Source organism: Terrapene carolina, unplaced genomic scaffold (assembly GCF_002925995.2).
Source record: "Terrapene carolina triunguis isolate 2854851 unplaced genomic scaffold, T_m_triunguis-2.0 Scaffold21, whole genome shotgun sequence".
NCBI lineage: Eukaryota > Metazoa > Chordata > Testudines > Emydidae > Terrapene > Terrapene triunguis.
The window spans coordinates 37,515,066-37,537,671 of NW_020664372.1; the positions used below are offsets into that span (position 1 = coordinate 37,515,066).

Sequence of the window (22,606 nt, forward strand, 5' to 3'; positions counted from 1 at the left end):
GATTAATGTTATAGGCTAAAGGGGTTTAACTAGGAGTAGTTGAATGAAATTAAGAAAGGGAAAATAGGGTGACTATCAGGAAAATCTTGGAGTTTTTTAGGCTTCGTCCTAAGGGAAGGGGTGGAATCTTCATCACTCACTTTGATAAGTATAGGAGACCAAAATACTAGTAGGGAAAAATCTACTGGCAAAGGGATAAACTAGATGACACATTTGTCCTTAATATAGATTGACTCTTGGAGACAATGCTCATCAGTTTATAAAGATTTAAACCTTCACTGCTTTTCAGTTCTCTATTAAATAATTAACTTATATCTGGAAGGTCACCTGTATTGTTTTAAAACTGCCATATCAAACCATTCCTTCAGTGACTTTCAGTCTTAGGTGCTATTAAGAAATAGTAACAGAAGCCTATTTTTGTTCTTGTCATATTTTTTTTCCTATTCCACAAATACCAATTTCCTTTAGGAATGTTAAAGTAAACTGGGTAGTGTGGCAATACAACAGCGTACGCTGGTTAAGGTGTGTGCCTAGTCATCAGAGAGAATTCTCCTTTAACATCTGTGGTGTGTCTTCTGAAGTTGGCTCCAAGCTTGACTCTGGGCTCAGCAGACTGGGCACTCTTCCATCCATTTCAGGAAGTATTTGATTATTACATGTGACTCCACTGTCCACTTTCTGATTCAGCTGGATTACGGTTACCTTAGACTGACATATGGATTCTCCATCAGCAGCCGAAGGAGGGTAGCAGTGGAAAAGTAGAAGAAAGCATTTGTAAAACTGAAAAACAAAATCAAATCAGGGATTCTTTTTTAAACATAGCTGCTAGACAAATTTAAAATTCAGTGCATCTCTAGTTACAGGTTGGAGTCATGGATTCACTCTGAATGATTAGGCTCATAATTTTTGTCAATTTTTAATTCATCATTTCTCACTCCACATTTCTCACTCTCATTCTTTGTTGCTTGTAGGTGAAACAGTAAATTTCACATATGTTTGGGCCTCTTTCCTTTTGGATTAGTATTGTTACTCTTTAGGGTCATAAATTCCATCTAATGTAAAAGGAAAACTTCAGTATAATCAAAAAATGTTCTAATCACTGCATCAAATGATAAAAGAAGAGTTAATTACAAATACATTGTTTTAAAGTGACTTAGAAAAGAAAAGCCACCACCTGGAGAATCTGATGATGCAGGGCAGGATGAAAAGAATCAGCCTTTGCATTAATAAGCATTGGAAATCTGAGTTTTAACGCTTCAAACTACATTTTAAACAATTGTTTTGCTTAATTTTAGTAGTCAATTAACTTTTTTAATGTTGATTGATTTTAAATCATGGGATTTAGCTCTCAACCCCTTTGTGGTGCTCTAATTCCAAAACTTTCTAATGGGAAAGCCAATTATCTAACTTCTAATTTGCAACATCAAAAGTTAGACAGTATTATTTCTAATGTAGCCCTGCTATGAGAGACAACATTCCCATTCAGTGAACTGGGATAGTTCCATGCATGGACATGGGATAGAGACAACAATGCCTAGCACAGTGGAGGTGACCGTTTCCTAGCTTTAAACAGGAAGTGAAACTCTGTGCTGATACTGGTGGATGTCTTGGACACATTTGATGATACGGTGCTGGTGATATATACGAGACTGAGCCAGAGTAAATGGGTCTGCATTATGCTGGATCCACTCACTCCTCAGACAAATCCCAGAGGGTCACAGTGGGCACCTGCTCTTCCTCATCTACAGTGTCCCTATCCACATAGAAGCCCATCCTCCTAAGCATTTATATCGAATTCTTTGGAGAGATCTGCGAGGCCACAGACTCTAGTGCTACCAATACACGGATGACACTCTGCTATATCGCTTTGTCCACCTATCCAATTTCTGTGTCTCCAAAATGTCTCAATGCCTTGAAAGAAGCCAGCGGATGGATGAAGCGCAACTGGCTCAAACCCACTCTAAGAAAGACACCACTTATGAAACTGGAAGTAAGAAATGCTTTGAGGAACATGTTAGTACTCTAACCTCACCACTGAATAATAGCATCAAGACCAGAAGTTGTCAAAATGGTGGGAAGAATCTGGGTGAATGCTGGATAATGTAGCTTTTCCCATACCAATGACTTCCTAAAAGTAAATTGAAGTCAATGGGACTACTCACATCTTTAAAGTTAAGCATGTGCGTAAATGTTTACAGGATCAGGGCACAGATAAACATCTGAAACCAGGAAGAAGGGAAGGGAGAAGACTAAAGCCTGGTCTACACTACGACTTTAATTCGGATTTAGCTGCGTTAATCCGAATTAACCCTTCACCCGTCCACACTACAGAGCCAGTTAATTCGAATTAAAGGGCACTTAAAATCGATTTCTGTACTCCACCTCGACGAGCGGAGTAGAGCCTAAATCGATTTTGTTAATTCGAATTAGGGTTAGTGTGGCCGCACACCACCGAATTACTGTGTTTAAATTAATGGGGTAGTGTGGCCGCACACCACCGAATTAATGTGGTTAAAAACCGAATTAAGGTGCTTAGTGTGGCCGCGCACAATCGAATTTATACAACCTGTTTCCCAAATTCGAATTATCTAAATTCGGATTAATCCTGTAGTGTAGACATACCCTAAGTTTCTATGCCTTTACATAATTTTGTTCAGAGTTTAGATATGAAGATGATGGGTATCCAAGAAATATCTTGGGTGGTGGTGGTTATATATAATTTACACACCATCTAGTGTGCTAGGTGTGTCAGACAGATATAAAGATAAGATCTGTATTGCTAAAGAACTATAGAAATAGACAACATACAAATATGGGAATGCATTAAAGGGGTAATGATGAAAAATGATGTGATCTGAATAGTAAGGTTTAGTATATGCCTGGGTTAGTTCCATGATTTTGTCATGGAATTTTTGGAGGGGCAATCTTTTCGGTGAATTGAGCAGGATGGAGATGGTAATCCAGGGTTTTAAAGGGCTTTTATGGGTTTCATAAGCCTGCTGTCCTATTATATCAACACTGGAAGAGATCATGGTCTTTATATAACAGTGTAAAGGGGCAACAGTTCTATTACATTTGAATATTTTTAAACTAGGTACAATAAAGCATTTTGAAGTGCAGCGGTGAAAGACAGCAGATCACAGGATTGCAGAAAAATTCTAAGGAGGTGAAATAGTTTTATTTTTGTCTTTAAATTTCATTTCAGGGATCCTCATCATGATGTCCATGTGTAACGAAGTGCACGTGTATGAATACATCCCTTCAGTCCGACAAACCGATCTTTGTCACTACCATGAACTATACTATGATGCAGCTTGTACCTTAGGGGCTTACCATCCACTACTGTATGAGAAACTGCTGGTGCAGAGGATGAACAAAGGTTTGCAGGATGATCTGTATCGGAAGGGGAAAGTAATCTTGCCAGGGTTCAGGTCTGTAAAGTGCCCGGGACAGAATCACTTCCCACACTTATAAAAGTGAATCGTTCAGAAACAATGTGCAATAAGGTACTACTGTCGTACTATAAACAACAAAGGAATACTTGAAAATGTATCTTAGACCAACCTAGTCTTGAGTCTATAAACTGTAATTAAGTAGCAGGCATGAGAGTTCCTTCCTTCCTAAGCCTGAGTATGTATAACTGCTTTGCAAATAGTTAAAGAAAAAAAGCTTCGCTCACGAAAGGTGCAAAGGCACTGTTAGGTAGAAATACAATGTATTGTTGTGGGCATGACCTGTCAGAAAACATCAGAGGTTTCTTATGCCACATGTACTAGATGCCAAACTTAAAAAAAACAAAATTTAACAGTTAAATCTGACACTATGAAGCAGCCTGTATCATTCATACACAGAGCTGTCTGCTGAGAGATGGATGATTTTTCATCATACCACAGGATTTTCACATTCCCCCACCCCCAAAATAAAATAATCATGGTTTTGAACTGGGCATGCTATGAGTATAATGGGCCTGATTCTCATTTATACATTTATACTCCATTCTGGAAAGGTAAACGGGCTTTAAAGTGAATATAAACTACCAAAGTGAAGGGACCTTCACAAATGAGAATCAGGCCCAATAGCTAGTCATTGTATTCAGGTAGTTTCTGCAGCCAGAAATTAACAAGTGATATTTACTCACTTTTAAATGGATATTACTGTACACGCAGCCAGGTTATTTAAATAAAGATATTACGACTGCACATATCTGTCATGGTGCATGCAAATGCTGCATTCAGGCAAAGGGTGAAGAGAAGAGAATCTTCTCCTTTCTTCAGAAAGCACTCATTCTGCCCTCATTCAGCTTGAGCAGAAGACCAGCAAGAGGGCATAAATGAGACTGAAATGGTGCATGGGCTTTCTGCCTGGGGGCAGTTTCCCCCTCTGTGCACATATGTAGATACACTCCAGGGGAATGGAAACAATGTGCTCTGCTTGCACACATACATTTGAAAGCAAGTTGTAAAAAACAGATTTCTTACAAGGACATTATTCAAAAATATAGGCCTGCCTTTTCCAAGGAAATAAGCATTTTGGATGGGGAGAGTTCAGAAATTAGTTGTTTGCCTATTTTGTTGTAAGCCAAGTTAAATTCATTTATTATTGCTTTAAAAAAAGCATGGCATTTTGTTTTTTGTTTTTGTGAGGAAAAACAAGATGTCAGTATTTTTTAATTCAAAATTATGAAGTCTATATCCTGGAGACATTGTAAAGCCTTCAACAATCTTACTATGGCTTACACACTGAGACAATCTCATAATTTCATTGTAAAAACACAGCATGGATATTCTCTAAATCACTTCTAAAATCCACCTGGATGTTAATGCATTTAAAAAATGTTTTCTCTGACAAGAGTTCAGTTTTCAGGCTGGAGGTAGGTTAATGTTCTTGTTTGCTTTTTAAAATTTGGTTTTTCAGTGAGCAAAATTCAGCAGGAGTGATTACGTACAAGAAATCATACATGTCCTATCCATATCCATTCAGCAAAAAGGTGATTGGCTGGTAGAAACACTGTTATTAAAAACAGTGGAGGAGAAAAGCATATTTCACATATTTAGCAATTGGCTACTTCGAGATAGCTGGCGATGGAGAAAACCATGTTCATGTATTTTCTGTCATCTTTGTTTATAAAAATCAGTGATTTTCAATCTTTCTTTCTTTTTTGGATCCCCTAAAAATTTCACCTTGAGGTGTGATCCCTTTGGAAATCTTAGACATAGTCTGTGGACCCCCAGGGCTCCGTCCACCACAGGTTGAAAAACACTGATATAAATATAAATCAGAAGAATTTTGTAATTCTCCCATCCAACCTTTCCTGCTGTTTTCCCCCCCTATAAGAGCAGAATTAGTTTACTGCACACATTTAGCCTTCTTTTTTCAAGTTGTCATTCTCTTGGGCTTTGCAGTCCTTCTAAAATTCTTCCTACCTGACAGAAAGTATGTTCATGTGATCCAGATATGCCTTGTGTTGATTGGATAGGTATGTTCATAAAGCATTTTTTCATACTGCCAAATGTACAGCTTTCATTAATTTCAGCCTTAGTATCTGGATGCATTACATACTGATTTTGGAAAACACATTATAATAATATTTTATGTTCATTTTTGTTCTTAACAGTATCCTGTCTTAGTAGTGCTATATAACCTACAAAGGAAAAAAATACTTTTCCCATATACACCTGTACCTCGATATAATGCTGTCCTTGGGAGCCAAAAAATCTTACTGTGTTATAGGTGAAACCGCGTTATATCAAACTTGGTTTGATCCGCTGGAGTGCGCAACCCCCCCCCCCTCAGGAGTGCTGCTTTACCACGTTATATCCGAATTTATGTTATATCGGGTCGCGTTATATCAGGGTAGAGGGTATAATAAAATAATACCCTTCCTTCTTTTTTAATTCAACTGTTCACCAGTTCGTAGTGAAACACATTAAATAGGATTTTTTTCTGCATGGGCAGAGTGGCACGTTGTCATACAGTGATCTTAGCATCAGATCAGGGTTTCCCATGTGCCAAGTTCAAACTGGATTAGCTCCTACACCTTTCAATAAATGGAGTTGATCATATTTCCAGTACAAATGAGTAAGTCACTGTGCCATATGCAGAAGTCTCTCAGACTCCACAAAATAGCATGCCGGTTTCCCACTCATTTGCCCATGCTAAACTTAAACTCTTGTTTCCATCAGGAATAAAAAAAAGTTAACCAGCAACACTCACAATTGTCCACAACAATAGGATTGCGTTGTATTACATTCTAGATAGTCTGTCATCACTAGGGTGACCAGATGTCCCAATTTTATAGGGACAGTCCCGATTTTTGGGTCTTTTTCTTATATAGGCTCCTATTACCCCCCCACCCCCGTCCCGATTTTTCACACTTGCTGTCTGATCACCCTAGTAATCACGGTGCAGCTTGTACGCAGCCCTATGGACTCTAAAGATTCCCATAAAGAAAAATGTGAGGCAGCATTCTTAGCACTCCTGTTTAAATGAAGTGCTGTCTTTTAAAATTCTCACACGAAATTGGGTACACATTCATAAAATGTATTTTATACTTTTATCTTACCTGCATATCCTTTTTTGTGTAGTAATAGTGTGCACTCGAGGCACCTGAGCAGAAAATCTTTCTTGGCCAAGTGCAAATGCCAAGAAACATTCACCTTTCCCTAGATTATATAATTATTTAAATTAGTATGGATCTTTCATACACCATGTCATCTGTCCTAATTCTAACCCTGTGTATATTATAATTCACCAACCACATGGGTGTTATATCTTCACCCCCTAGCTTAGCTTTGCTTTAGAGCTGTGCTAAGTGCACCAGCCTCTTTCTGAAAAGGAGGCTAGCGTCAACTCTGTGAAGCACAGGGTCTCAATCATCCCAAGGAGGGAGGGCCTTAACATGGCTTCCAAATCCTTGTTTCCCCTGTGATATTTCACTGTTCTACAAACACAGGCATCTTGACAATTTAAGATTTTCTCCTCCCACTCCTTCTATCTTATTTAAAAAAAAAATTCAGTACAAGTTCAAGTACTGAGTCTGATTTGCTAACTGAGAATTCAACTGCAATTTTACTTCTGATCGACAGGAGGCCAGCAGGGGGAAGCAAAGGGCAACATGAAGAGAACTATAGAACTGCTGCTTTCACCAGCCTTCCCTCCCTTCATGGTGCCTCCCTCCTGAGCTTTGGTATTCTTTGCTTTTATGGGAGGCCACTGAGGTTTTTTTGTGCGTTGGTTTTTTTTTAAACTTTGAGAGCAGAAATCGTGTATCAAAAATCCATACAAATCAATTGCATTTAAAAGAGTGAATGAATGTGTATTAGATGTTCAATAGACATCTAGATAGCTTTTTAATAATGGTAACTGGTGACTGATGTTTTATATATACATAAGTGACGTGTAATACATTTCCCCATCCAAATCGTTCATCAATATTTTAGGATGCGATCTTGTCACCCTTGTATGTATGTAACTCCCACTTGAAGTGAATGGGAGATTTGCCTGGGCAAGGCCTGCACGCTCCTGACACATAATACACATGACGAAAATACTCAAGTTAGACTCATCCCCCTGGTATGCCTCTAGAGTTACAAAAGCCTAGTTGATGTGCACTGATGGTGTATGATTAAGATTGCACTTAAAAAAAAAAAAAACACCCACAAAGCTTGGGTAAATCTGCTGAATTTATGTTAATTTTTGGTTTGCTGTATTTTCCACTGTGAATTATGCAGCTTTTTCAACTTGTGGTGGCTATATTGCTTTATGCATGACTCCTTTAGATGGTTAAATCAAGGGTATTCTTCTGTTAATTCCAGAGAAATTATGAAAGTTTTGACTCATTTTGAGTCACACATTTTTAAGGGGGAAAATACTTCTGATATTCCATTCCTTCTATGGTTCCAAGGCTTACCTAGCCCTCATTCTCCACACTGTTACACCATTTAATGCCAGTGTAACTGTTAGTCAGTGAAGTTACACCAATGTAACAGATTTGTATGTGGTAAAGAGAGAGAGATCAATGTATAATTATATTGATCTACACACACGGGGCTGGTCTACACGCTGAGCACAAATATTTAGCTAAATCAATGCAACCTACTGGTGTTTCAGATTAAGAATTCCTTCTTGATTCTGTTTGCATCAATTTCTTGCCAAATTAAGCAAAATTGAAATAGTTCATTTTTAACTGGAAGTGAGTGCCACATTAAGAGGTTGCACAGTTGTAACTCAATCTGTTTAGAAATAGTTTGAATTAAATGGGTGCTCAAATTGTGTCTAGACAAAGCCGTACGTGGTGGCTTTTGTGTTGGTCTTCCTCTTCAGTAATGCTCTCATAAACCGGGAAATGCTATTCAGACAGTGATACAAACTTATGATGAAAGTAATGTTAAATATGTTGTCTGTGAAAGTGTCACTTTGAGTTCTTTCCCTTCATCTACAATCCATAGATATGCTAGATTGTTTTTTGAAGCAGACTGTGAAATGTCATTCGAGAGCATATACAGATTTCCTGAATGCCATCCTCTCCAGTGCAAAGAGGATACCTGATTTAACTGTTTGAACTTTAAAGTAGCCCATGTCTGGGCATGCCTCTCACAGACTTATTTAATTAAATGTATTTTGACACTCTGAATTTCTTCTCTTCAACTTGGCAATCAAATCCAGAGTTTTGTTCGTGAAATATCAGCTATGTAAAAGTCTTACATGTATCCATATCATCTCATCCTCTGTGAAATGTAGTCATTGAACTATTCAAATATGGAAGACTGTGTACTTTTTTAATAGCTTTGAGAATTATTTTGTATGATGATTTTTTTAAATGAATGTGTACTCTTCAACAAATTAAATCTTGAGATTTTACAGGAGTCACATTTTTAAACAGTGTTTGTATACATTTTAACACTTTTCTATTTTCTATTTTGATTTTGTATATTTTTATGTATGCACAGTGTACAGATTTTTGCTGTAAATAAAACATTTGTTTTCATTTATTTAGCAGTGCTGGTCCTTAACTTGAATGGATGAAATTGCATGTGACATGAAATGAGGATGTTACTGGTCAGTTCTACATAGTGAGGAGACCAAGATCTTGAATTGAAAGAGAGGTAGAGGCTGACAAGTAGCTTGTTTAATTAAAAATGGAAAACATACAATATAAGTGGATTGGGATATAGAGCAGTAAAAGGGATTATGGACTAAATGGTTGCTATAAACCACTGATCAATAAAAGGATGTGGGATGACTGGACAGACTTCGTTCAGTGACAAGAATAGGGAGAATACACAGACGCTGAGGGCTTATGTACACAGGGAAGTTGGCTGACATATCTATAGTGGAATAATTATTTCAGAATCAAGTCACTGTTATCATAGACTAGAGCATCCGCAGGAGCCATTATGCTAGCATAGCTATAGAAGAATAGTTTATTTCACTATAGCTATGCTGGTCAATTTCTCTGCTTAGACAAGTCCTAAGAAAAGGCTGCACTCTAGTGACTAGATGTTCTATTCAGAATGTTGGCAAATTTCTGTTGAAGTGAATGTTTTGCCTTCTCAAGAAATCATGTCCTAAAGTTAGTAAAGCAAAAATTTCTTTACACAGACCATAATTTAAAGTGAAGAATGAACTACAAAAGGGAAAACATAACTGCACAGACACTTAGGGGATAAAATACAACATTGTGCACCCACGAGAGGCCTGAGCCAAAGCCCATTGAAGTCTATGGGAGTCTTTCAGCTCATTGTAGAGAGCTTTGGATCAGGCCCCTAATTTAGAGAGGTGGACTAATCTAGAGAGCCTGCATTTTTTCATCTCAGAAAGTTCCTATTTAGTAGGCATGGTCAAGTTGCAAGGAAGTCAATTAAACAGAAGTGAGGTGTTAGATGTTGAATTGTTGTTTAGATAACCACAAAGCCATTACAAAGTCAGAATCCCACCTTTTATTATACCATTGACTTGAGAGGAGTGTGCACAGGTGGAAACCAGCCAATTTCACTTTTTCAGAAAGGAAACATAGTCATTTACACTTACCACACAACATGAAAGTAAGATACTTTTTTGTTTCATACTCCTCTGATCGGCTAGGGGCTGAACAGAAAAAAATATTTCTTTTGAAAAACTTGATTTGAAGAAGGCTTCCCCTTTCAGGCCCTTCAGGTTAACTTGACTTGTGTTTTTTACCTGTATTTTTTCACAAGATCACTGCATTCTTCATGGTAAAATGAACCTAGCAAATAGGGGGCATTGGAGGGGGAGATTCCCTGCTGAAGAAGGAGTGAGCACTAATTCTTGGGGTGAATGGGCAAGCTTGTTTGGTTGGTTTTTCTTTTGGCTTGCTTAAAATTGACAGTGTGGCCTGTTGGGAATTGTGTGTAAGGGGACAGTCAGAGTGGGGGCCAGGGGTTTACTAGCTGCTACCTGAGAAGGCACTAGCGAGGCTCTAGCCTCCTGTCCTCTGATCCTTCATCACCCTTGATCATCCTGGTGGTTACCCTGCCAGTGTGTTAATGAGGGGGCAGGTCTGACCTAGGAGAATGGCTTAAAAGCTAGATGCTAAGTGAACAGGATAGCACACAGGGGAGTTTGAGAAGGAGTTTGTAGAAGGGGAAAGAATAAAATCATCAGGGTTTGGAACAGCTGTGATGCCAGTGCCAACACTGCTCCTGGCTCCTCCACCAGTGTCCAGACAGAAAACCTGACCATGGATGCCTCTACCCATGGTGTGGATTTACAGAGACGACGGCCTGCATTTCCCCATCAAAGAAAGCCAGGCTGGGGAGACCATCCAGTGTGAAAGGTGCCTGCTGGTGGAATCTCTCAGGAAGCAGGTGGGAGAGCTATGGGAGGAGGTGTCTAGGCTGAGGAGCATCCGTGCACATGAGGAATTCACTGAAAACATGAAGGTTGAGGAAGCAATCCAGCTAGAATGGACTGCAGTAGTACCACCAGGGGAGGAGGAAATGGCTCCTTCACAGGGAGAAAACTGGCTGGTGGCAACTTCTGGCAGCAGGCAGTGCTCCACCCCTGCTCCCAACCCACCGTGCACAGAGATAAAAAATGGTATGCTGCCCTGGCCATGAGGGATGAGGAATCTCCCCCAAAGGTGGAGGAGCAGAAGCCATGTATCCTCACAGCTGGAAGGATCCTGGCCGCTACTCCCAAGAGGAAATTAAGAATAGTGATGGCCAGTGACTCCCTTCTAAGGGAGGCAGAAGCATCAAGCTGCTGACGTGACCTGGCATCCCAAGAGGCGTGCTGCCTGCCAGGGGCCCATATTCGAGATCTTATGGAAGGATTGTTGAGGATCATCTCTGGCCTTCTGACTCCTATCCGATGCTGCCCACCCACGTGGGCACTAATGATACTGCGAGGTCTGGCCCCGAGCAGACCAGAAGTGACTACAGGGCTCTGGGAGTAAGGGTGAGGGAGTTCGGAATCAGGTGGTGGTCTCATCAATCCTTCCAGTCAAGAGTAAGGGCCCAGGCAGAGACAGATACATTCTGGAGGTGAATGCCTGGCTGCGAGGATGGTGTTGCCAGGAGGTCTTCAGCTTCCTTGACCAGGGGATGCTGTTCAGAGAAGAAGGGCTGCTGAGCAGAGATGGGGTCCATCTATCAAGAAAGGGCAAGAGTATCTTCAGATACAGGCTGATTAACAGAGTGAGGCGGGCTTTAAACTAGGTTTGACAGGCAGGAGACAAAAGCCCATAGGAAAGACCAAAACATGGAGACTTGGGTGAAGGATTGGAATATGGGGGGAACATGGGCAATCACGGCTGGGACAAAGGAGAGACAAGAGGGAATATAGAGGGGAAAATCTAATAAATCATATTATATGTCTGTATACTAATGCAAGAAGTATGGGAAACTAACAGGAAGAACTAGTAAATGATCACAATTATGACATAACTAACTCCATGGTATAATTCACATGCCTGGAATATTGGCATAGAAGGATACAGCTTGTTCAGGAAGGACAGGCAGGAAAAAAGTGAGAAGGTGTCTTGTATATCAAATATGTATAAACTTGCACTGAGATTGAGATAGAAGTGGGAGGCAGAACTGTTGAAAGTCTCTGGATAAGAATGAAAGGGGTTAAAAAAAAGTGATGTCAGAGTCTAATACAGACCACCTAACCAGGAAAAATAAGTGGATGAGGCTTTTTTAAACAGGAGTCGGTGGTGATGGGGGACTTCAACTACCCAGATATCTGTTGGGAAAATAATACAGAAGGGCACAGATTATCCAACAAGTTCTTGAAATGCATTGGAGACAATTTCTTGTTACAGAAGGCGGAGAAAGCAACTCGGGGAAAGGCTATTCTAGATTTGATTCTGGCAAACTGGGAGGAACTGGTTGAGAATTTGAAGGTGAAAGGCAGCTTGGGTGAAAGCGATCATGAAATGATCAAGTCCATGATTTTAAGTAATGGTAGGAGGGAAAACAGCAGAATAAAAACAATGAACTTCAAAAAGACAGACTTCAGTAAATTCAAAGAATTGGTAGGGTGAGATCCGATGGGAAGCAAGTATAAGGGAAAAAAGAGTTCAAGAGAGTTGGCAGTTTTTTAAAGAGACATTATTAAGGTCGCAAGAGCAAACTATCCCAATGGATAGGAAAGATAAGAAGTACGGTAAGAGACTACCCTGGCTTAATCAGGAGATCTTCAATGACCTGAAACTCAGGACAGGATTGGAATTCAAAATGGTCTTGACAAACCATAGAAATGGTCTTAAATAAACACGATGAAATTCAATACGGACATGCAAAGTACTTCATTTAGGAAGGAATAATCAATTGTACACGTACAAAATGGGAAATGAGTAGGAAGGAGTACTACAGAAAACAATCTGGGAGTTATAGTATATCACAAACTAAATATGAGTTAACAATGTAACACTGTTGCAAAAAAGTGAGCATTATTCTGAGATGTATTATCAGGAGTGTTGTAAACAGCAAGACATACAAAGTAATTCTTCCACTCTACTCAGCTGGAATATTGTGTCTAGTTCCGGGCATCACACTTCTGGAAAGATGTGGACAAATTAGAGACAGTCCAGAGGAAAGCAACAAAAGTGATTAAAAGTCTAGAAAACATTACTTACAAAGAAAGACTGAAAAAAACAGGTTTGTTTAGTCTGGATAAGAGAAGACTGAGGGGGAACGTGAAAACAGTCTTCAAGTATGTGAAATGTTGTTACAAAGAGGAGGGTGATAAAGTGTTCTCCTTAACCGCTGAGGTCACGAAAAGCAGCAATGGACTTAAATTGCAGCAAGGGAGATTTAGGTTAGACATTAGGAAAAACTTTCTAACTGAAAAGGTAGTTGAGCACTGCAACAATTTGCCTAGGGATGTTGTGGAATCTCATCACTGAAGGTTTTAAAGAGCAGGTTAGACAAACACCTGTCGGGGATGGTCTAGATAATACTTAGTCCTGCCTCGGTGCAGAGGACTGGACTAAATGACCTATCGAGGTCACTTCCAGTCCTACATTTCTGATTCTATTATTTAAATTCCACTGTTTCATAAGGTGATAGGTGGTGATCTTATCTTATTGTGTGCTTAACCTGCAAACCTGCTGGTCAACTTTTGAGAATCCAAAATCTTGTGGATTTATGCAGCTTTGGCACTGGTCACAGAGTAGGCCCTTTAGCTCATATGTGAAAATTCCATTTCCCTTAGTCTGCAGGGGACCTGCCCTAATCAGCTGTCTGCATGGTGGGCTGAGGGCCTCCTGGGAGGTGCTGAACATTGTCCACTCAGGTAGACTTCATTGGGAGTTGAAGGTCCTCGGCTCCTCACATGCTTGGCCCGACAGAGCCTGGGATCACTTGAGTACTATTTGCTTTTATCAGGTAGAGTAAATGCAGTGATGTGGAGCTATCCAGCATTTCAGCAGAAGGTTGAGACCCATCAAGAAAGATGACATGTTGTCTTAACCCACTCTGTGCTCAGTGATGATGGCTGCAGAAGGTGAGCCACTACCTTTCTGATGACATTGCAAGGAAAGGGAGGTAACTGGTATAGATGTCCTGTATAGATTTCATCAGAGTCAACTGAATTACTGTATGCTGTAGAATGGCTTGTAGTTTGTCTTCTTTGAAGAAGGCACTGATGATCTAACTTATTAATGGAAGTCAGAAGTTTTTTACTAGACTTTAGTAGCTATGAAGAGCTAGTTCTGTTTTACAGGTGGTGACGGACATTCCTTAGAACTTCCAGGATCTCTTGTTTAGTAATTAGTCCAAATTTCATCATAACAGATGGTAGCAGACATTCCTCATACTGGGGTGGTTACTTTTATCCCAGCAGGGTCCTGTCTGGATTTGATAATTTTTGTCTGTGGAGTAGACCAAGAACTTCTTGTGGTAAGTAGGACTTGGATCTGGGGTCATGTGTACGTATTTTGCATCAATAATCCAAGAGTTTTAAAAGGAGCTTGCTGGACAGTTGATGATTATTTTCAATAAGTTGTGGAGCACTGGGGAAGTTCCAGAAGACTGAAAGTTAATTTTGTGCCAATTTTTAAAAAGGGTAAATAGGATGATCCAGGTAATTATACGCCTGTCAACCAGACATCGATACTTGGGCAAGATAATGGAGCGGCTGATAAGGGCGTAGATTAATAAAGAATTAAAGCAGGGTATTATAATAAATTAATGCAAATCAACATGGCTTTATGGAAAATAGATCCTGTCATACTTACTTTCTATCTTTTTTTATGAGATTACAAATTTGGTTGATAAACGTAACAGTGTTGATGTAGTATACATAGACTTCTGTAAGGCATTAGACTTGCTTCTGCCCAACATCTTGATTAAAAAACTTGAACAAAATAAAATAGCATAAGGCCAAAAACCAATATGGCACACAGAGATTGGTTTTTGGCCTTATGCTATTTAACGTTTTTATCAATTAGCTGGAAGAAAACATAAAATCATCACTGATAGAGTTAGCAGATGACACAAAATTGTGGGAGTGGTAAATAATGAAGAAGACAGGCCATTGATTCTGAGTGATCTGGATCACTTGGCAAATTGGGATCAAGCAAACAATATGCATTTTAATATGGCTAAATGTAAATGTACAGATCTAGGAACAAAGAATGTAGGCCATACTTACAGGATAGGGGACCATCCTGTGAGGCAGTGATTCTGCAAAAGATTTGGAGGTAATGGTGGATAATCAGCTGAGCATGAGCTCCCACTATGATGCTGTGACCAAGAGATCTAATGTGATCCTTGGATGCATAAAGAGGGGAACCTTGAGTAGGAGTAGAGAGGTTATTTTACCTCTGTATTTTGAAGTGGTGTGACTGCTGCTGGAATACTCTGTCTAGTTCTAGTGCCAACAATTCAAAAAGGGTGTTGATAAATTGGAGAAGGTTCAGAGAAGAGCCTGAGAATGATTGAAGGATTAGAAAACATGTCTTACAGTGACAAACTCAAAGAGCTCAATCTATTTAGATTAACAAAGAGAAGGTTAAGGGGTGACTTGATTACAGTCTATAAGTACCTATAAGGGGAACAAATATTAAATATGGGTTCTTCAAAATAGAAGCAAAAGGTATACCATGATCCAATGGCGGAAAGCTGAGGCTAGACAAATTCAGACTGGAAATAAGACATCAATTTTAGACAGTGAGGTTAATTAACCATTGGAACAATTTACCAAGGGTTGTGCTGGATCCCCCAACACTGACAACTTTTAAATTCAAGATTGGATGTTCTTTTAAAAGATCTGCTCTAGAAATTATTTTGGGGAAGTTCTATGGCCTGTGTTATGTAGGAGGTCAGACCAGAATTGATGATCACTATGGTCCCTTCTGGCCTTGGAACTTATGAATAAGCAAGTTTACTGCATGGAACAGTTCTGCTGGTTGTGATTTGGCTGATTTAAGGAAGGTCACTATATCTTCCTTTATAGCTTCAGGGGCTCCTTGAGCTATTAGTGAATTGTGGATGAGCAAGTCTTGTGCCATGGGCATTCCAACCACCTTATGCAAGTTTTCTGAGACTCGTGGTCCCTGCGGCAGTGATGTAAGGGAAAGGGTCACTTGGGGGCTATTTTGTCAACGGTTTTGTTAAGAGGTTAGTTGGAGTGTTCTTCTTCAACACATTAATCTTTTGATTTGGTGCTTTTTTAATCCAGGATCTTCTGGGACCAAAAATCTATTGAGGACTAGCTGATTTGCTTGGTTCACTGGAGTGGCAATGATGGATCTCTTTAAAACATAGCATACATCAATCATGTCTATTACAGACCTGGGTATATTTCCTTATTTAAATTCTATTTCACAATAACAATAAGTCACTCCACACAATGCACTTCAAAGCAATAATTGCACATCTTTGGAAGTTAAATTCAGTCAGTCTCTGGCTTTGTGCCTTGTTGCTCAAGGCAAGCTACAAATGCACTTCTTGTCATTTCTTGTTATTAAGAAATGTATTAGTGCTCAATTAAATGCTTATCAAGATTGATGGAAATGTTAATTAGATTCATTAAAACATTTGAATCCAATTTTAATGTTTTAATGTAGATTTTATAGATTTTTCGGGGGGGGACAAATCAAAGATATGTCCACCAAAAAGATTGTCGATGCAACAGCAAGTACAAATAAGATATAATGGAAGATATCAAAGAAGCTATGAATGATATAACCAGATGTACATTCACAAAAAAATTTCTCATTCAGTCAATGCTGCTGCTAAGATTTTTATTTTATTGGCAAAACATTAGAGATGGTTGATGTAAATTCATGAAAGCAAAATTTCACCAGTAGCACTGGCTGACTAAAAAAAGAGTGGCTGGGACAGAATCTGAATTAGTTTGTCAAGATCAGGAGTGTCCCTGGTGTATTCAGTTGGACTGTGCCTCCAAATGAATGATGTATTGCTATGTGAGGATAAGCACAGAATATAGGCAATTAATATCTATAGAACTGTAAATGTACATGACACTTTACAAACCACAATAGGGGAAGACATTTTCCTGCCCCTAAGAACTCACTCCCTGAGATGCAGGACCTGAGTTCCATTAAGGGGGGAGGGAGTGGAGAGAAGAATTGGGGAGAAGGTAAGAATGATTTACATACGTAGTTCACGGTTATCAGATTTCCTAATTCAGTCCCCTAGCCCACCCAACCCAGCTCTTAAAGCCAACCTTTATAGCAAAGTTACAGATGCAGCTTGCTGTCTTCTGTCGGGCTTTTCCCAAGACCTCTTCCACTCAGTTCCCCAAGAACTCAGTTCAACTCCAGTCTCATCACTTAGGTTCTTTTATTTGGCTTACAATAAAGCTATGCTGAGTTGATCAGACTCAGGCGTAGGGTGTGAGGGTTGGACATACCACACATCCAAAGTTACACAGCAAATCTCTTCCTTCATATCCATTGACACATTACATTGCATTTACTATACATTGCTTTACACATTTTGGGATTGCTTGGTTACTTTGTAGGAAACAATTCCTGTATGACATGCTCTGTTTATGCACTGTCCACACTTCACGTACTTTTTACCTCATTTTTACATTTCCAACTTATTTTGTCCATTGTTATTTTGCTCATAGTAAATGGTTCCCTGGGTGTTTTCCCTCTTATCTTGGCTAGCTCAGACATTGTCTCTTAGTTTACTGACCCACTCACTTATCTTAGTTGGCACAAATATTGTGCTTTCAGCCTGCTAATTAATCTTCCCTACTCCTGTCTTCTAGGAAATGAGGCCTCCCCCATGTCTCCATGTTTCATTACTTATGTCAGGCCAGGCCTACGTTGTTCTAACATGCCATAGGCTTTTCACCTTGGAAACTTGCGCCTGATAGGGGTACCTGCCCCATCCACACGCCCCCGCTTCCGGTCCCCTGACTGCCCCTGGACCCCCACTGCCCCATCCAACCCCTCCTCTCATTCCTGACGGACCCTCTGGGACCCCTGCCCCATCCAACCACCCCTTCTCCCTGTCCCCTGACTGACCCTGGAACCCCTGCCCCTGACTGCCCCCCACTGGCCAATCCAACCCCCCCTCCTTCCTGACTGCCCCCTGGAACCTCTGCCCCCATTCAACCCCCTGTTTCCCCCCGACCACCAGCCACACCCCCGGCCCCTGACCACCACCCCGAAGTCCCGTGCCCTCTATCCAACCCCCCTGCTCCCTGCCCCCTTACCGCGCTGCCTGGAGCACTGGTGGCGCTACAGCCGCGCTGCCCGGCTGGAGCTGGGCCACGCTGTCACCGCCGCCACCACACAGCACAGAGACCGGGTCAGGCCGGCTCTGCAGCTGCGCTGCCCCAGGAGCTCACAGCCCCACCACCCAGAGCATTGTGCCGGCGGCAGAGAGTGAGTGAGCTGAGGCTGCGTGGGAGGGGGGACAGCAGGGGAGGGGCCGGGGGCTAGCCTCCCAGGCCAGGAGCTCGGGGGCGGGCAGGATGGTCCCACGGGCAGGATGTGGCCCGCGGGCCATAGTTTGCCCACCCCTGGACTAGACTCTACCTAAACTGTCTGGAAGTGCAGTGTGGGGCCAGATTATAACTCTTATCAAAGACTTCCTCCTCCACCTTCTCAGCACTTTGTTCCAATATAACTCTAAAAGGAGAAAGTCCGGGCTTCTGGGATTTTGTGCCTGAGTTTATGAAAATGTATGCAAGTGCACAGTGTACTGCCCTTTCTATTAAAGGATGTTGGCAGGGTTAATCATGGCAGAGGGAAGAAATCCCTTGTGCTGTAGCAAGGGGACTCCAGAATCCCAGCATGGTGGAAAGTCAGGAGGATAGGCACTGCAGTTGTCCTGATTTTATAGAAGTAGTTGGAGGGGGAAATTGCCAGCAATGCTGCCTGCAGAGATATGACTTGAGACTGTTTCTGCTACATTGATTCCTATTGGTCCTGGACTTTGGTCTTTCTAAGTGTGTTGTACCAATCGGTTGCAGTGTTTACTCACAGAGGGATTCCTGATTACTGTGTAATAGCTGGCAATTTATTGAAATCACCCCTTTTCTCAACATAATCTGCAGCTGCTGATACAAACATAAACACAACACACAGCCAAGCTGTCAAACTTGTTGCCAGGAGATGTTGTGAAGGCCAAAAGTATAACTGGGTTCAAAAAAGAATTCGATAAATTCATGGATGATCGGTGTCATAAGAATGGCCATACTGGGTCAGACCAGTGGTCCTGTTTCCTAACAGTGGTCAATGCCAGCTGCTTCAGAGGAAATGAACAGACCAGAGAAATTATCAAGTGATCCATCCCCTATTGTCCAGTTCCAGCATCTGGCAGTCAGAGGCTTAGGGACACCCAGAGCATGGGTTGCATCCCTAACCATCTTGGCTAATAGCCATTGATGGACCTGTCTTCCATGAACTTATCTAGTTCTTTTTTGAACCCAGTTATATTTTTGGCCTTCACAACACCCCCTGGCAATGAGTTCCACAAGTTGACTGCATTGTGTGAAGAAGTACTTCCTTATGTTAGCTTTAAACCTGCTGCCTATTAGTTTCATTGCGTAACCCCTGGTTCTTGTGTTATGAGAAGGAGTAAATAACACTTCCCTATTTACTTTCTCCCCACCATTCTTGATTTTATAGCCCTCTATCATATCCCCCCTTAGTTGTCTCTTTTCCAAGATGAAAAGTCCCAGTCTTATTAATCTCTCCACATCTGGCAGCCATCCCATACCCCTAATCATTTTTGTTGCCCTTTTCTGAACCTTTTCCAATTCCAATATATCTTTTTTGAGATGGGATGACCAGATCTGCATGCAGTATTCATGATGTCAGCATACCATGGATTTATATAGAGGCAATATGATATTTTCTGTCCTATTATCTATCCCTTTCTTAATGATTCCCAACATTCTGTTAGCTTTTTTGACTGCCACTGCACATTGAGTGGATGTTTTCAGAGAACTATCCACGATGACTCCAAGATCTCTTTCTTGAACGGTAATAGCTAATTTAGACTCCACCATTTTGTATGTATCGTTTGGATAATGTTTTCCAAAGTGCATTAGTTTGTCCCTAAACCTCTGACTGCCAGAAGCTAGGACTGGACAATAGGAGAGAGATCAATCAATAAATTGCCCTGTTCTTTTCATTCCCTCTGAAGTATCTGGCAACAGCTACTGTCAGAATACAGGATACTGTCCTAGATGGACCAATCCATCTGACCCAGTATGGCCATTCTTGTGTTTTTATACATTTAGTATGCTTATTAAGTCCTACATTACAGGAAGCTGCCATACACTGCTGCTGAGAGGGATAGGAGTTTGGATAAAGAAGAGATTTTTGATCTCTATAGCACTTTCACTTGGTGATCTGTATAATAAGAATCCAACCAGTCTCCTTTTCATATTTTATGCATTATCCTGCCATTTTTATTGGCTAAAACAAACTTGGTGTGAATGTATCTAAAACTCACTGGGAAAAATTATCATATATTACTTTTATGTGGCCTGGTGCTTTATAGATAAATACAAGATGATGGCCCTGCCCTGAGGTACTTACAATCTACAAGTAAGACTAGGGATGTTGGCAAACACCAGGGGCAGATAAGGCAAAACATGACATGTGAGGGTTTGCTGAAACCAAATATGGTCTTTCAAGCTTCTCTGTGATTTTAAACTGCCTCTTTCTCTCCCCCTCCTCCATACCCCAGATGAGATGGCCTTTTGGTGGCAGTAAGTGGCCCTCAAGCCACCTTCAGCTCTCACTTTCTATTACAAAACCTCAATTACAAGCTCTTCAATAGTCCTAATTTAGATTTTACAAATAAATTGGGCTGAAAATAGATATTAGGCCATTAGGCTAATGGGCAGCTGGGGCACATGGAGAAGAGAAAAGAGGATACAAAAAGGAAATACAGCAATGAAGTATGGCAAGAATTATATTAAGAACAACAGAGGTGCGCCAGGAGGAGGAGTCATTGAGAGCACAAGAGAGACAGGCTCCCTGCTCTCAGTTCCAGTGCCTGGCCCAGAGCAGCCATTACAGGGAAAGTTCAGCTTTGCCCCAGTAGCGCTGCGATGGAGGGAGCATATCCAGTTGCTCTGGGCGGATGGCACATGTGCAGTCTGGTTAGCACTAAGAGCTGTGAGAGGCTCGCACATGCTCAGTGAGGGTGGAATCTTCAGAGGTTTTAGCAGCTAAAATCCAAGAAGTCTCCACTGGACATGTGCGAACTAAGATTATTCAAAGGTTTATAACTTGGCCACATTTGGGAGGATTTTCATGAGAATAGCAAAAGGCACATTCCTGACACAAAGGCTATCCCCCTGCCAAAAGTCAAGTCCCTGTTCCAAAGCATGAGGGCCTGAGACCATTTCAAAGAAAAGGTCTTAAGAGTTTTTTACCATGGGCAAAACAATGTATTTTTCCCTAGCCTTGTTCTTGGAAACAGATAAAAAGTTTTAGGTTAAATTAAAAAAAAATCAGCCTGAGGCAGACAATCAGCATGGAAAATTTCAGCACAAACAGTTAAAGCCTGGCAAAGTTAAAAGCAACTGAAAAAATAGTCTTATAATCGGAAGTGACAGGCAACCTTAATAATAGGCAGTACTATCAGCCCCACCTATAATTCAGGAGACATGTCTAAAAGCAATAGGACACCACAGAGTTAATATTAGTCACCTACATGCACAACTCTGAGGCGGTATAAAATATTTGCCTTGTCTTTCATGATCACTAATAAACATCTTGTTGTGACTTATGAATGTAGCATCTTATTTTGCATAACAATCCTGTCTTCTTTCCTAGCATGCAAACCATCAAATTCCTACCTTAGCTGCTACTGGTGTGCATGTCACAGAAACACTTCAGTGGAATTGCCAGTGGAATTTGCTTTTGATCTTACGCAACTGATATAAAAGTAGCAAGTATTAATATGGCATTTAAAAATAATTCTATATAAGGACTATATAAGTTACAGGACTTGGTTTATAACTACAGAGTCAATTAAATGTTGTATGTATCTATCTAATACAAGCTACCCATCAGATTTAAATAGAGAAATTAAACCCAGTACATTACTTCAAAGTCCAGCACGTGCAATCTGAGAGAAAGTAATTTGTAGAACAAAAACCTCCCAAACACTGAACTGAACAATACTAAAGAGGCCATTGCATCTAGTTCCTAGTCCTACCTTTAAGTCAGAATCATTTAGAACAGTGAAATCTGATTGATGGATACCGACTGACAGTGCCAGAGGCAAATCTACCAGCAACTACTGCAACATTTGACTTAAAAATAAAAAATAAAGGGTCTATTACTGCCATAACACGCAACGAGCCTTTTCAAATTATTTTATTAGTCCCCATTTCTTGGAGAGTTCAAAGCATAGTGGAGATATTTTGATGGTTTTTAAATATATCTTGGATATTTTTTTGAAGTCAGGATTACATCCTGCCGACCTACATTTCCCTGGTAGTTTCAATTCTTCTGATTCAAAGTCCACTAAAGTCAATGGAAAGACTCCCACTGAAGTCAGTGGGCTTTGACTGAGCCCGTGCTGTCCTGGGCCCAGTGCAGTTACTACAGCAATGGAAGGACGCTGGAGGCTATGCAGGGCCAGTGCAAGGAAGTTTCGCGCCCTAGGCAAAACTTCCACCTTGCGTG

General features: G+C 40.7%; 2 protein-coding genes across 2 annotated transcripts in view; one reads left to right on the forward strand and one right to left on the reverse strand.

Moving 5' to 3' along the window:
* ST6GAL2 (ST6 beta-galactoside alpha-2,6-sialyltransferase 2) overlaps window positions 1-4,860 on the forward strand; it is a 73,896-nt gene extending 69,036 nt beyond the window's left edge. The window contains exon 6 of the mRNA XM_024224363.2: window positions 3,206-4,860. Within this exon, the coding sequence (XP_024080131.2) occupies window positions 3,206-3,474 (269 nt within the window). The 3' untranslated portion in view covers window positions 3,475-4,860. The remainder of the gene's footprint in view (window positions 1-3,205) is intronic.
* Window positions 299-22,606, reverse strand: part of LOC112125991 (vertebrate ancient opsin-like) — a 126,752-nt gene continuing 104,444 nt past the window's right edge. The window contains exon 4 of the mRNA XM_026647773.1: window positions 299-780. Coding sequence (XP_026503558.1) covers window positions 538-780 — 243 coding nt within the window. The 3' untranslated portion in view covers window positions 299-537. The remainder of the gene's footprint in view (window positions 781-22,606) is intronic.